Raw genomic sequence first — 16344 nt, forward strand, 5'->3', positions numbered from 1 at the left:
AATAGATCCTTAACTATATGCAGTTTTCCTCAAAAATCTCCTCTACTTACTTACCGTATCCATTACTTTGCCCAGCCTTGAGTCACATTTCAGCCATGAAGAGGAAACGGTTCTCAAATCTCTATTGCCCTCCAGTGTTTACTCGACTATATCACATCTCAATACTCATAGTTATGGGTGTCTGTTTTAGTTTTTGGTCATTCATGCTTTCAGCAAATCTCCCTCTGAACAAGTTAGAAATGACAATATGCATTCATTTTAGAAAAAACAAATGGTTTGTACTTTACTCAAAGAAAATGACATCTGCATCTTGAAGGACGGCCCTGCTTTCCACAGTCTACGCACTGCTCCTTTAACTCCATTTTAAGAAGTGAATGTGAACACAGATCGTGACTGATTGTCTTTAGTCCCATGGTCACCAAACACATATCTTCTGAACATTCTGACACTGAAATGGCTTTTTTCAGACAGACAAGTGAGAAAAAATGTACTTTGTACTTTGTTCGGAATTTTTGTAATACCAAACATGGCTGATATCAGTGTAAATATCTAATGCAAGCAACATAAAATATAGATTTCTTGTGCGCATATAACCCAATCTGCTTTCCTCCATCTGGAAGACGTTCACAAAACTTCCAAACGAGGTAGGGGGATCGGGGGGAGAGGCAAACATTCCATGACCATGCGCACTTATGCATCACTATTTTTTTAAGTCATAAAACGATATGATACAAAAAGTAACAAGAAAATCAAAGTATAGTGTGTCACAAAAGTCGTAAAAATAAATTAAAAAGTCATAGAATAATTTGTCACAAAGGTTGTAAAAGGTCATAGTCTAACACAACAAAGGGTAATACAAGGGTCATAGTATAGTATCTCACAAAAAGTCATATTGTATGTAACAAAAAAACTATAAAAAGGTCAGAATATACTGTATACTGTACACCTACTTTTTCTACACACTTGTTTACATAATAGTCCTGTTTATCCTTTCAATTTAATTGTTCAGCTTTGTTGTCCTTGTTCCAAGCTGTTATGTCTATTTCTGTGTACACTGAGAGCAATGCAAAAAAAAAAGAAGATTGTATGTACACATACTTGATCAATAAAGTTGATTCTGTTTCTATCTACATTGGTTTAAAAGCTGAGCTTGACCTTTGACAAAGCATTAACCTGTAAGCTAACATGTGTAATGTACCATGAGAAGTCCTGGAGGGGCTGATTGGGTTGAAATTAAGGGGCACTGGCCCCAACATGACATTTCTTTCACCTTTTTCGGGACGTCCTTTTTTCACAGCAGACAGTTTGATTTGCCATTGTAGGAAAATATTTTTGTGGTGCCCCTTGCCTCACAGGCAATTCCATCATGAACCACGAATCAAACTGCATATCTGTCCTGTCTTTGAGATTGTTTTTACAGTATTTGATCTATTTTGCATTGTCGCTGCATCCTGTGCTTAGCCCTGCCCAAGATGATTGTCATTGGTTTCAAGAAATGCAAAATAGGCCAGAGCGGTTTTTTTCCTGTTGTGCCAGAATGATAATGTGTGGAGCCAGACCTTTCTTTAGTGCTGCGGGCAACTAAGAAAATAAGTAGTAGTTATGTTGTTGTGGGCTTTTTTGGAATATTTTTTAAATACTTGTATCAAAGTCTGAAGAAGAACAGCAGATAGAGAGTCTCACTCCAAGAGGAAACTTTTCAGTTTCACAATGAGCATTTTGGCAGCTCCACAAAATATGTTCTTTTCTCTTGTCCAAAACAAAGACCCCCCCCCCCCCCCCACACACACACACACACACACACACACACACACACACACACACACACACACACACACACACACACACACACACACACAAATACATCTTCCTTTCCCCTCATGAAACCCAATGAATTCCAAGGAATGTTCCTCTAAGAGTTTGACTCCCTAACTTGAACAAAACTGAGCAGCGCCAAAGCCTCTTCAAGACTCTTCTGTTTGCTGCTCTTCACTCACCATGAAGGCAAGTACATTTTACACTCAATAACAGGACAATCACGAGCCTATTTCTTCAGATTTCTGCACAATAATTTTAGATTAGATTTTTGAGTATTTGAGCATTTACTTTGTGTCCTCTGTTTACTGCTGAAACCTCTCATCTTCTCTTGCCTTCTTCTCTCCTTTACTCTTCTCTTCTTCACTTCCTTAGAGCATTACACAACTCTTTTTAGCGGCCCTGCCATGGCTGCTATTCATTTTCACTCCCAAAGGGTAAATCTGTTAATGCTCTATTGTTTCAACATTTAAAACAACAACATATATATATATAATATAAATGATACAAATGATAACAGCAATGATTATTTGGTTTCATTACACCTATTGGGTTTCATTTATCGAATCATTTGATTTAAATTTCATCCCCAAGGTTTTGTGTCCAGAGGGTTCATTGCCGGTGGGGGCCTTATGGTGACTGGTCAGAGTGTGATGGCTGCACCAAATTACAGGTGAGGACGAATAATTCTAGTATTGACTAGTTCACTTCTCTCTCTAGGTAATTATTAGCACAACTTAAAGTTAAACCCTTTATAGAATGATGATAAAATACACATTTTACTAGCAAGTACATTTTTTTTAAATGATGAAGATATTTAGTTTAATGCTTCTTAGTATATATTTTTTTATATTTCTTTGTCACATTGTGGTATGTCACAGACAAGAAGCCGAGCTATGGCTGTCTACGCTCAGTTTGACGGGAACCCCTGTCATGGGGAGCGGACTGAGACCAGGTCCTGTGAAACCACACAAGGCTGCCCTCTAGAGGATGGATGCGGTGACAGGTTTCGCTGTCGATCAGGTTAGAAAAGAATCTCTGCTCACTTCACATAATCACACAGAATTAAATAACAATCACAGAGCTGTTTGTCTGTCTTGGGACCCACAGGGCAGTGTATTAGCCAGTCCCTGCTGTGTAACGGAGATCAGGACTGTGAGGAAGACGGACATGACGAACGTAGCTGTGACATTGGAAAACACATTGTATGTCTAACGTCAGTTCCCCCGCCTCAAATTGAGCACCTAGGACGCGGGTAAGCGACACATCGTTTGTGCACCCATACACCAACACAGAAGCACGTACCATAGGCTTAACATTGGGATACTTTCTGTAGGTTTGATGTGGTGTCAGGGCAGCGGAGGGCCGCTGTCATCAACACAAAGAGCTTTGGGGGACAGTGTCGCTCCATCTACAGCGGTGTCCACAATGCTCTCTACAGACTGCCACTTAGTACGACCCAGTACAGCTTCATGGTTGGTCACTCAGGAAACATGTAGAGTTGCAATTAATATTGATACTCCTCTTGGAGTCCTCTCACTTTTTACTGTAAAGGTACCCTGCAGAGATTGTTCATGACCACAGCTTTGTTTTCTCAGCATCCCTAAGGCCTATTAACACGTGACAATATCTTCTACCTGATTTGTAAAGCATTTATTTAATCTATTAGTTTGTTACATCAACTTGTGGCCTTCTTCTTCTTTTCCTCTTTTTATCGGTGCATTCATATCGATGCATTTTGTGATCTGGTTCATTTTTTTTGGCAACTAAAGCTTCTCGACTAAAGTTGAGAAAAGAATGTGACGATGGTTGAGCCTTCAAGGACAAGAAATACAAAGACATGACTTGTCGCTGGTGTGAAAGACACTGGGTTAGTTGACCCAACCATCCACAATGGCCCCAGTAACACCTGGTATTAACATGTGATCTGTATCTGGAAATATTATCTGAAAAATGACATCTTTGCATTACACCGGGTGTTAATGAGCATTCACTTTACCTCTATCCTTGGATCTCCATGCAAATAAGTTATGCGAAAATGGTGCATTCAAGGTCAAGCCAAGCAATGCCACGAATGGGCGTAATTCATTTCTAAATCAGCTTTTGCAGCTGACCTTTTAAACTTGCTGAGCTAATTTTTTTCTAAAGGATGTTGTCACACATTTACACATATCACAATGTGAGTCAGACCACCCCCAGATAGTGTCTGGTGAATCCAATCGTACTTTGATGTTAATGTGTTCTGGGTGCATTTACTCCTTTAACGCACATTTACCTTGTTTAGGTAGGACAAACAGATACAGTTTGCATGTTTGTTCCAGGTGTAAAGGGGGTAAATGTGAGAGAATAACAATGCTGCCTCAGCTCATACTACCACAAAGGTTGCTTAGTTTTAAGTGTTATAACCGATGCTGCAGATTGGTGAAGTCTTGTGGTGTGCATGTAAGACCTTCTGTGAATGCTGTTAATTTAGTGGTGAAATCATTACTTACTTACACCATCACCACTGTGGTCAAAAACTCCACAGGGTAGTTTTGAATACTCAAGATCTTCAGTTTCTGTGCACATTTATTTAATTTTCTTAAGATTGGGTGCTTTAAATTGTTAAATTCACATTGTGAAACCTGTGCTGTTCTCAGGTTAAAGTTCAGAATGACTTCAGTGATGAGATGTACTCCAGCAAATGGCACTATGCGAAGGACGTTGTCAAGAGAGAGACAGTGACCGGGACCACGACAGGATATAGCAACTATGACTTTCACGAGACTCAGGACAGGACCCAGGTGTGTGTTGAACCTGTAGATCCCAGTGATAATGTATGAGAATGGAAAAGGAAAATCAAACTTCAAAAACTAAACTTATTAAGTGATACTATTCCTTCCAGTACCAGAAGCTATTGGTTCTAAAGAGTGACATAGAGGTAGCTCAGTTCCAGAGCACCTCTCATCAGTACCTCCCACTATCTGAGGAGTTCTGGAAGGCACTGGTTAAACTCCCGTCGGTCTACAACTACGCTGCCTACAGGAAGGTTTTACAGAGGTTTGGAACACACTACCTGTCTGAAGGAAGCCTTGGAGGCTCCTTTAAGGTCATCGCCAAGATTGATCAAGAAACTGAAAGACAAATGGGTGAGGATTCATATATCATCAACAGCTTCATTGTATGCTTTAATCAAAGAATAGTGAATCTTCAGGCACCTGACAAATTCAGCATGTCGTGTTTTTGAGAAACTTTAATTTCCACTATTGGACATAACGGGAAGAAAGTACCTTTTACTTCACATACTGGTGGTTGACAATCATAATTATTCTAATGGTGCCTAGTTGTCTTTTATTTGTAAAAGTTTTATATATGAACGTGACAAAAATAAAAAATAAATAGAACTAGATCACATTGTTCACCATTGACAACATGGCTAAATTATATATTTGAAATGTATATTTTAGGGAAAATGTCATCAGAATGTTTTTTCCCTGAATACATTTCATAAAAGCAAATAACCTACTCTAGAATTTAATCTATTTTGCTTTTCTGAAATGTGTTTTGATATTTGCATCAAAATTTGAATAAATATGCAATATCAATATGTTTCTTGATGCATTTAGAAATGAAGGGTGCATCAGACTATTTTAAATTGTCACAAAGGGCACATAGAATTTCCAAAATAACAAATAATAATTTAAAGTTTTTTTAATGTTCAGTGGTTTAAATGCAACCATAGAAACTGTGGTTGGATGCAATTGTATTGGTATTAGAAGTATTAGATGTTTTTTTCAATTGTCAATCTGATTGATCAAATTGCCGCTCATGAAGCGCTGCCTCAATCCTGCTGTTCATTTCTGACACTGACTTTTGTTTGTCTTTTTCCTTTCATTTTGTTTCAAAGTCAGCACAAGCACTCAGTATAATGAATGTGAGAGGACTAAACGTTGGGTTCTTATATTCCCCATCTACAAAACGGTCTGCAAGAGTGGTCAAGATCAAAGCCAATCAAGCAGTGGTACAATTTTATTGTTAATACTACAAACACACCAGCCTCTGAAATCACTTGCCTTTTCTGAATCATTCTGTCATTCTTCATCTCTGCAAATCTTTTCAAAATAGGTAGTACCAGGAGAAATCATGTGCAAAAAGTGAATGTGCAGGGAGGAGGCATCCAACATATTGCAGCACTGCAAGGCATGCATCTCTCTGATCCAGACAGGAACTGGGAAATGTTCTCAAACTGGGCTGAGTCTGTTCGATCTTCTCCAGAGGTCATAAAACAAACAGTGAGGGAGAGTAAAAGAAGCATTTTGAACTATAAAAGCGTGAACGTAATGTTGGATTCACAATATATGCATTTAAGTCATCTCATTAAATAACACAACGCTCCATCTCTCTCTTGTTTTGGCAGCTGCGGCCGCTGTCAGAGCTGGTGAAAGAGGTTCAGTGTGCTGGGGTGAAGAGACTCTACCTTCGCAGGGCCATAGAGCAGTACCTTACTGAGAGCGACACCTGCCACTGCCGGCCCTGCAGAAACAATGGCATGGTTGTCATGGTTGGAGATAAATGCAAATGCATCTGTAAGCCTGGCACATCAGGACTGGCCTGTGAGCAGGGAAGTGAAGCGGAGGGTCAGCAGGGTGGGTGTTACATATTTTTCGGCAGGTTCTTTACAACTGCTGTCACTTTGGTCTCAAGGTGGTTTGATATGTTTAAGGAAATAGTTGACATTTTGTTAAATAGGCTCATTCAATTCCTTTCTGAGAGTTAGATGAGATAATGAAGAGATGAATCACTCTTTATTGGATGATATCACACAGACTGCAATATATTCCTCACTTTCTCCCTCGTTCTTCCTTTCTGTTTCTGCCCATTAAGGAGTGATCCACGGCAGTTGGGCCTGCTGGTCAGCCTGGTCATCGTGCTCTGGGGGTCGAAGATCAAGAAGACGTAGCTGCTCTAATCCCACTCCTCAGAACGGGGGTCAACAATGTATCGGAGAACCCACTGAGACGTCTGACTGTGAAGACCAAGACCTGCAATACTTAAAGTCAGAGCGAGTTTAAGTTTAATTTTGCAACACTATTGTAACAGGCACCAGGGTTCTCTGCATCGAAGGAAGTTTCACAACATCAACACTTTACAACATCTTTATTTTTTAAAACTATTTATTTCTTTACAGAACAATGGAGCCTCTTTGCTTTGACCAAACTCTCCCAGCAAGTCAGACGTGTGGAAACCCACCTGTTCTAATCAACGGCTACATCCTGGTGAAGATTAAGCCAAACATCTATATACCGTACATTGCATAACAAACTATTGAAAAGATTGAATATGTTCATGATCACACAAATTGATTTTCAAGCTAAACTGTGCCCTTCTATGTCCAAGAAGGGCACAGTTTAGTGTCCTCATATTACTTACTTTGTCTTTATATCAGTCAGCCTAATTTACCAAAGGCTTTAATATGGAGAAATGATATCTTTTGGTAAATATAAGAATGCCTCTAAAGCACATTTGAGACCCAACATGAAAACAACAGGCAATGTGGGAAATGTTTTTGTGTATGTGAAATTAAATATTTCATGTGCCTCCAATAAAGGGAAATGAGCCTGGCTTAATGGCATGGAGTCACATTTATATTTCAGTTCCTAATTTCTGTTGCTTTGTAAGAGATCTGTACATAAAATCAAAACTGGAAAAATGGAACTTAATACCCTTCTTGTCTCCACAGGTCCCTAAGGACATTTACCTTGTGGGTAGTATGGTTGAGTACACCTGTACTGGCAGTTTTTATCTCGCTGGTGACAGCATCCTAGAATGCACTGCTAATCAAACCTGGTCTACCAGCCCTGGACTGTGTACAGGTGAGTACCTATAATAAAGGTAAGGATATTGTAATCCTAGTTCAATAAGGACTCCATTCTGGATGTATAAAGAAAACTGGATACAGTGTCCGAGCTGACACCCCATTCATTGCTATCCAAGTTACTCAGTGGCGCATGTAGCAAAAAAAGCTTGACTTCCGATTGCAGAATTTAATTTAAAATACCCAGATTTCCCGTTGATCTTTCGCATCACTGGGCCCATAGAGCAAGTGAGATAGCCTTAACCCCACTTCCCGGCCCTCGGCCCTGCCTCCTTCTCATTCACATGAACGGTGGAAGGACAATAACTCTGGATTCCGCTATAAGTGTAGTTTACAACTTTTCGGACCTAAAGGTTAAAATGAGGGCTATTCAAGTGTTTGTACGGGGAAGTTAATTTACCTAAAAAAGATTATCCACCGAGATACATACGTCTCTCTCCCAATCTAAGTCTATCGGGAAAAGTGTTTTTGGGCCCGGCCTCACATAACGCACTCGGATATTGTAATTCCACTATTTTTAATTTGCTTCAAAGCCTGGCGCTCTTACTGGGGGCTTGTTCTCGATGGGTAATACTCTCCTTCAATCACGAGCATGCATTCGCCCACTGACATTTTGCATAAGCGTAGCCAGCCAACGAGGATGTGACTACCTGAATATGTGAGGGCCCAGTATATAAGGCAGCACACAATGCTGCTAAACTATCCTAAGCCCGCTTCAGCAAGGATATTAAGAGCAGCAGGGGCAACCTACTTCTTAATAACCTATAGGCTGCCGCAGCGGAGAAGTAGGGTGCTCCAGCTAACCCAGGTAGCACGTAGCGAAACTTGGTAGAGCCATGGCCTGACCTTGCAGGGGTCAAACAGACAAGCGGTAGACACCATGCATTCCCACCCTCTACACCAGTTCTGTGTCATTCCAGTAATTATGGACCCTGAAAGGGAGCTTGACATGTCCAAGTCAAGCAGTGGGCAAATTGACTGAAGAGAAAAAAAGAATGGTTTAGCAGCGGGGTATGCTGCCTTATATACTGTGGGGTCCGCACACATTCGGGTAGGCACGTCCTGATATTCTACACCTGGGCGAATGATGATTGTTATCATTTTGTTTGTGATACCTTCAGAGCCAAGTAGAGGGTGGACCCTGTATGGGTTAGAACCAAAGTTTAACATTTACGATCACAATGAATTACAGCGTTACTCTGTTGAAGTCCGCTTTTCTTTCAGTCCCCAGGTGCAACATTCAGTCCCTCTCTGATGACGTCACAGCCTCTCCTTTAAAGCAGGGCTATGGCATAGGGGAGACAGTCACCTTGTCCTGTCCAGCAGGTAGACAGCTACTAGGAGAACCAACGGTTATATGTGACCCCAGTCTGCATTTTTCACCAGATCCAGCAAACATCAAATGCAGCCCAGGTACATTTTACTTCAAGGTGTATAGGCCTTTTAGTCATCTAGCAGACTGCTTGGAACTGCTGTGTAACAAGATGTGATTGTGCCCTACTTTTCATTCATTCTTTAATGTTCCATGTACTATAATTTTCTCGTTGCATCCATGGATGTCAGCAATGTGGGAGAATGATTTCTATGTATCCCACAGTACCACAACAACGCAGCTCTCCTGTCGTGCAATGTAAACCGTGGGAAAAGTCTTCCAAAGGAAAATGTGTTTGCAAAATGCCTTTTGAGTGCCGGTATGTTTCATAACTTTGTCCATGTGACACTTTGCAAATTGGACGGATTTCAATAATTATTTTGTTTTTGTGGTTATTGTGTTTGATGATGATTTTTGTCACCAGTTCATCATCTTTGGAGGTGTGCGCCACTAATCCTGTGAATACAAAATCAGTCCTTCTGAATGTCTGCAAAATGCATGCTCTGCAGTGTATGGGGAAGAACTATACTATAGCAGAGGACAGCGCATGCAAGTGGCCGGAGCACAACACAACAGGCTGCATCAACTGTCACATGTGGGAGACCTGTGACGGTGGGGACATCTAATAGTTACAAACAATCAATGGCAACGTACAGTATTTGCAGTTTGTAGTAATTGATCCCATTTGTCTTCACACCATTCATTTAGATCAAACCAACGAGTGTCGCTGCAAGGACTCTGCAGATTGCTTGACGCCGGGATTAAATGTGTGTGTAAAAGTTGGGGAGGATGCAACCTCAGTGTCTCAGACCATGAGCGAGTGTGAAACAGGACTACGGAGATGTAAGGGAGGAACGCTGTCAGTTGTCAGTATCCTGCCTTGTACTGCTGAAGATGCGGGATTGACCATATGACTTTAAATCTCCACCTTCCTTTACACATTAATCCTCTATGACACTCTCCTCATATTTTTCCGGTGAATTAGTATTGTATCAAATGTTACCGCTTCACCAAATTGATAAAGAACATCGTTATGCATGTATAAAACCATAATGTAAAACTATCAAAACAACGAATAAATAGCAAAATGGTAAATGGATCTGCTGAAAATGTATTCTAGCTAGTTGCCCTCTGAAGGTGTGAGTGCATGTGTGTCTGAACCTGCCTGTAAACTGTGTGACACCAGCTAAAAGTTATAATGTAGTATTCCATAAAAAGGTCGAAATGGACATAGTACAATATGCCATATAAATGTCATGAAAATCACAGGATAGTATGCTATAGATATGAGATCAAAAGTCAAAATACAGTATTGTATGAAAATGGCATTTCACCATATTGGAGAAACATGGTTTGAACTGGGCAGCAAAAATATACAGTGTCTCTATTCAGAGCAATTTACAACAGTTTATATACAATACTGTAACATAAACCATTCATTATATTGTGCTGTTCCGGTGTATAGCTTCTGTGTATCCCTGCATTCAGTAGACATGTCACCCATTTGTTAAAAGACACACATCTACAGGCAATTTAGAGTCATAATTCACCTAACCTGCATGTTTAGATTATAACAAATATAATAGTATACAGTCGGCCAAATTTTGGGGTTGACGAGTATCCTTGAAATAAATCATGTCAGCCACTTATCACTACATAATGACAAAACTTTCAAGCTTTTCCTTTACTGATAAAAAAATATACTTACTTCCAGCAGCAAAAGGTGACCAGCTAAATCCTGTCTGACGGTAAATTCTCTTTTTCACTCTATTTCTCCAGCCCTCAGTAAACACAGACAAACGCTGCTTGTTATAGACCTAATAAAATATCTTCTTGCTTTTCTCTCATTTCCCCGTTCTGTACCTCCATCTATCTTAGTACCCTTCTCCAAGATAGACGTGTCAGACAAATGGGACATTTTTGATAGTTTGTCTCCACCCAGTGAAAATTCAGTAGATTACATGCAAGACAATTCCAAGACTAGATGATTAGTTTCAATAACAAAAGTTTTATTAACAATGTAAAATGACCTATATCAGCTTTGACTACTGTACCTTCACCGTGCCATAAACATTGATCACTATCATTAATAAGCAAGAACCATGCTGCCTGGCCTCTGTCTGCACTGGACTGCCTGAGACAGAGGGAGACCCTCCCTGTTTACACCAACAATCAGAATATTTACCAGCCATCTCCATCTTTGAAACAATCCAGAGAGCATTGCGTAAAGAGAGTATGTGTATATACAAGTCTAATGTCTCAATTTATAGATAGATATTGTGTGCAAAGAAGTTTTCTTTTTGAGTATTGTATCATATATTCCATTTTGAAGCTGGAAAGGTAAAGTTGGATACAGGTACTTGGTTTATGGAAGACTAAATTAAGTACATTAAGAAGAAAAAACAGCAAGAAACAGAAAACAGATACTGTAATACACAACAAACTTACCCTGCACAAACCTCTCATCTCAGCTTTGACATACGAAGATATAACTTTGTCTTTGCAACTGCCATCGTGGAATATTCAGATGGCTTCTGTTCATAAGTTAACACATTATTTCTGACAAAAACTGACAATTACATTCCCTTTTTTTTACATGAACCCTCATTTCATTCACTCGGGTTTGCAGAAGTAAATGAACATTGACACGATCTCAAATGACCTCTCATTCTCTTTTACATTGGACAAGCAAATATCTGACTTGTTTTACCAAAAAAGGGAAAATTTGTTGCAAAATATCTTAAAATATATGTTCATGACTTTTGTTTTCATCACATTGCAGTTACAATTCTTCTTTGTATCACAAAATAAAATTATAAAATGGGCAGCCTTTTAAAAAAAAAGAGAAAGAGACAATTTATTTGAAAATGGCAGTAATAGATTGGTGGGAGACACAAGTGGTGAAGGACAGTGGGTGATGGTGTCTTTGTTGCCGCCTCCTACCCACGAAGGCGGGGCCCTTAGCTGGTTACCAGGCAACAGAGCCCAAAGAACCGCCTCTTCCTCTGTCGGACCAGTGGGTAGGGAGTCAGGTTCAGCAAACTGCTGTCATCTGGGCACAAGAACACACGGCAGAGCAGAACACTGCCAAGTTAGACATTTGTGTTAGTTTTAGATATGTGTTTTTCTTTAAGCCAGTCTTCATCTCAATGAACTGGCGATGCTTTTTCGACTATAAAAGACTGAGAAAGTGTCACTGCTCTGGGGTTGAGGTGTGTTTGGGGATGTGTGTGTAATTGGGTGAAGCTAAATAAGTCTCACCTTGGTTCTTCAATGGTAAAGGCATTGTCTCCCTGAGTTTACTGAGAAGGTTCTTCATCTCCCTCATATCCCTGCAACAACACAAGTAAGGGCTTTAATGTAGAGCATCTTTCATGCACTGTATTTACACACAAACACACACACACACACACACACACACACACACAACTTTAGCAAATGCTCACCTGCCCCATTTTTGCAGTGTCATCTAAAAATACATCTTAAGTAAATTGTATGCGGCATGATAAAATGTATCAGTCTAATTTCAGCAGCTAATATTATACACGCTCTGACAAAGCACAGTGCGCTCTGTGACGACGAGATGCCACCTCAATATGTCAGGAATTGTTCAAGTAGTTTGCAAACAGTCTATGTTGCAACATCCCAAGTAAAACTGGATGTTTTACAGTTTTCATAATTTGACTCTGTGTTTTTAAGGAATCTATATATAAATATATAGATGCTATAGATTAGTATATTAATATGATGTTATAGATTAATATATATAATCTATAGTCTTTTTGTCAACTCTGCCAAGTACAGTCGGTTGTAAATACTGTGGGTTGGCATTGCACAAAAACATCTGGTAATTTATAGAATCTGTATTTTCCTTTACTGCTATGCAATTATATCTTCATAAGAAAAAATATTTAACAAAGCAAGCTGTAAATGACCAACTATTACATTATTAGTGAGGTTGAAAGAGGAAGATTTGAGGTGGGATGTAATTAAATTAAGTGATTTCATTAAATATATATTTTAAAGAAAATAATGAATGTTATGAAGCAACCTGTTGACGCATCGCTGATCTTTTCAACCCTGTAAAGTGACAAAAAAATAGTGGCATACTTTGCATTATGTTTGCTGACACTCGCGCTACAACGAGGAACATGTAATTATTCACACATCAATAAACACACACAAACACACAGCACTTACACTCGCACACAGAAGGACACAACACATTCGTTGTCTACCTACCTTTCTATGTTTTCTATGTCAGTGGCCACCAGCCAGTAGAGCTGAGGAAAGTCAGTGGGGGAAGAAGAGGTGTCCTCCAGGATGGGGATGTCTGAGCTCTCCTCCGTCTTACTTTCGACCCCGGTAGGGCCACAGCCATCCTTACCTAAAGCACATAGAGAGCAGCGAGCCTAAACATGTGTCACCACTACATTAAACAAAGGGGAAACAAGGACGAAAAAAAACGGACATAAAATGACCCGTTCGATCACATGTTTTGTCTTTGTTTATGAAAGATGTACAGAAGCACTTGTTTATATTGGTACGCATATATCCAGGTTTGTTGATTAGGCTGCCGGTGAAGTTTTAGATGATATTCTGAATAATAAAACATGTTGAAAGCTGTCAATAAATAATTACATCTGTGTATATATTTTAAAATCTGCTAGTCTGAGTTCTTTGTCATTTGTTTTAAATGAATTACATTTTTAAAAAGACAAACAAAGCATGCTGTATATAACATGCGTATACACCCAAACTCAACAGCTATGCCATGAGGCTTGTTCATGTATTAACCTTTCCTGTGAAGCTGCAGGGAGCCCAGCAAGCAGACAGATTTGAGCATCTCAGTGATGTACATCTCCAGACAGCACTGCAGCTGGATGAAGAGCCTACAGATCTCAGGGTGGATCTCCCCGTCCTCTGGCCTGAGATGACACATAGTTAGAACACAGAACGGTTACTGGACAGCTGGAACCCGATGAACTCTGGGTACAATACAATATGGAAACAAATAAAAAAATAATTTATTACAAATTAATACAAAACGAAAGTTGACTGATGAGTTTAGACTTGTTGAGCTCAGTTACTTTATGTGTATGTGCTACACCTAGCCCTAGCAGTTCCTTTGATCAGTGCTCAGCATATAGATTCCAAACTGCATAAAAAGGCAAGACATTGCCTAGTTTGGGTAACTGGGAAAAAAGTAAAATAGTGTGGCTAATAGTGAAGTAAAGAGTCAAATTCACCTAACTTAATTATTCCTTAAATACTATATGATGGACTGGATTAATCCATGAGTGGATAGTGGAATTTAATATTTTCAGTTTCAGAATGCACATCTTCTATGTCACTTCATAAAACAGTCAACTACACATCTCACTAACATCATTTAATATTTTGAAGTATCTTTCATACAAATTAAAAATAACTAATATCAGAAGGGGTCATAAACTCACATAATCACATAAAAAAAGTTTCCCAAATTTAAACCACGATGAGATGAGAGATACGCTGGAGTTTGCATTAAGGATGAATAAATAGGAGTGGTCTGTTTCTTTAGACCTGTTTCTATTTCTTTATGTCAACAGCAGACGGGGTCAAAATTGCAACTGGCTGGATTTTGCTTGATTATCTTATTGTGTGTCCATATTTTTTTGTATGTTTAACCATCTGAGAATGTGTAAATAAAATTCAGTGGAGACGTTCAAACATAAAACCCCCATCTGAGTATTTTTTATTTACCCAGAGCTGATCACTAGCTTTTAAAAGACACCGCAGTAGCTTCAAGACCATATAGATCTGGTGTTCAAAGGGGAACTACAGCAGGTGATATCCAGTGGGTGTGATATCACAGGGGAAAGTGACAGCGATGGAAGGTGTGAAACTTGCACCTGGTGCAAATATTTTTCACACAAATCATGCTGTTGCATTCCCCTCTTCCAACAGCAAGCCTCTCCTTCCCATCCTTGTTTTGTCACAGTGCTGCCTTCTACAGTATACTGTTGCTAAAGCAGAGCTGTCATCAATGCTATATCCTGCTTATCAGCTTTCCTCTAGCACATCGGAGAGGCCCTGCATCACTCAAACCATTCAGACACACTGGCTTTATTTGATTAAAGGGGAATGATCTGTGCTGTCTAATTCAAGCCCTGTGTCTCTGGCAGTGGAGACGGACATTGAGGAGGAGGTTTAGAGTATTATGACAGTGACGTTGATGCTGCTATCAGTGGAAACTTAGAGTTTTCTCTAAAGCTGCTAAACCGTCTCTTTTTCTGAAGCAACGGCAGAAAATTCAAGCACACGACTATAATTGATGGTACTTGTTGGCTTGGAGGTATAACTGTATCTAGCTGTATAATTACGAGCCATATATGTGAAAAAGAAGTACAGACTGCTCTGTTTCTCAAATGATTTGAATAAGATGTCATTAAAGCCTTGTTATAAAAAATGCAACTGAGATGTCCCTGTACATTGGATGTTGTATGATTCATGTATCCTTATGACAGGAAGCATGCAGTAGACATGCTTGCTAGCTAACCATACGAGTGTGTGACACACATGCATAAAAAGCCTCCATATATTAAATGGAAAGATTTTGTCATGCATGTAACAGACAGTGAAGGATATGCATTCTTAAATCGCTGTAAATATATAGCAAGTGGATTAATTATTGAGGCAGGAAATGGGTTACAGAGTAGAGTAGAGTACAGCCTAACACATTTAAATGCGTGCCAATGAAAAATATGGCAGGCTAATATTTAATGGAGATCATTGAATGATTTTGCAGGTCTCCAGCAAATGTGTATGTAGGAGGAAGATGGGCTATAGTAAACCTGATGCTGTTATTGTTCCAATAGCGCCCAGGCTTTGGCAAGCAGCTAGCACTGCAGAACGTCTTTCCAAATCCCCCTCACCACTGGCTTCAGTCTGTCCAATTGTTATTTAAGTAAATTTGAGCTTGCCAAGTCAACTGGCATCTTAGCGTCACTGAGGACCTTCAAATCCCAAGCCTCACTTTGCCCTTCTTCCACTGGCATCAATGTGGAGTAGATGTTGTGCTCAATGGAGAGTGCAGGCCAAGTCAACAGACACGTCAAGCTTCTATCGCAGCTGTTTTGCCCTATCTTCAACAAAACCTCTAGTGTAAACAAACCACTATTTTAACCACCTCATATCGTCTGATCACGTTGCATTGACTGTTTATCTTTTTTTTAAGGAGAGATAAAGTCAAGGATATGGATTCTTATAATATTGTGAACTCTAGAAAATAATAATATCCATTGTTCAAAGAGAGACCCCC

General features: G+C 39.6%; 2 protein-coding genes across 2 annotated transcripts in view; one reads left to right on the top strand and one right to left on the bottom strand.

The window, feature by feature from the left end:
• The first annotated feature begins 1884 nt into the window (after positions 1–1884).
• On the top strand, positions 1885–10136 carry c7a (complement component 7a). The gene is made up of 18 exons (XM_031856546.1): positions 1885–2004; positions 2191–2252; positions 2410–2488; positions 2697–2838; positions 2926–3070; positions 3152–3290; positions 4455–4598; positions 4700–4943; positions 5702–5815; positions 5920–6086; positions 6212–6440; positions 6679–6850; positions 6983–7070; positions 7535–7667; positions 8894–9082; positions 9267–9360; positions 9466–9653; positions 9750–10136. The coding sequence occupies exons 1-18, from the start codon at positions 1999–2001 to the stop codon at positions 9953–9955; spliced, it is 2541 nt and encodes an 846-aa protein (XP_031712406.1). The 5' UTR covers positions 1885–1998; the 3' UTR covers positions 9956–10136.
• An 896-nt stretch (positions 10137–11032) lies between these two features.
• Positions 11033–16344, bottom strand: part of rgs7bpa (regulator of G protein signaling 7 binding protein a) — a 7180-nt gene continuing 1868 nt past the window's right edge. The window contains exons 3-6 of the mRNA XM_031856547.1: positions 13839–13969; positions 13284–13428; positions 12303–12373; positions 11033–12093 (exon numbers count right to left, since the gene is read on the bottom strand). Of these exons, the coding sequence (XP_031712407.1) occupies positions 12002–12093; positions 12303–12373; positions 13284–13428; positions 13839–13969 (439 nt within the window). The 3' untranslated portion in view covers positions 11033–12001. The remainder of the gene's footprint in view (positions 12094–12302; positions 12374–13283; positions 13429–13838; positions 13970–16344) is intronic.

This window comes from Anarrhichthys ocellatus, unplaced genomic scaffold (assembly GCF_004355925.1).
Source record: "Anarrhichthys ocellatus isolate YVR2014 unplaced genomic scaffold, GSC_Weel_1.0 scaffold17, whole genome shotgun sequence".
NCBI classification, from domain to species: Eukaryota; Metazoa; Chordata; class Actinopteri; order Perciformes; family Anarhichadidae; genus Anarrhichthys; species Anarrhichthys ocellatus.

Bases quoted from the DNA above. Each gene is read 5' to 3' on its own strand.
- c7a (XM_031856546.1), top strand. The intron at 4,599-4,699 runs GTGTGTGTTGAA...TATTCCTTCCAG, and splicing joins AGACTCAGGACAGGACCCAG to TACCAGAAGCTATTGGTTCT. The intron at 9,361-9,465 runs GTATGTTTCATA...TTTTGTCACCAG, and splicing joins AAAATGCCTTTTGAGTGCCG to TTCATCATCTTTGGAGGTGT.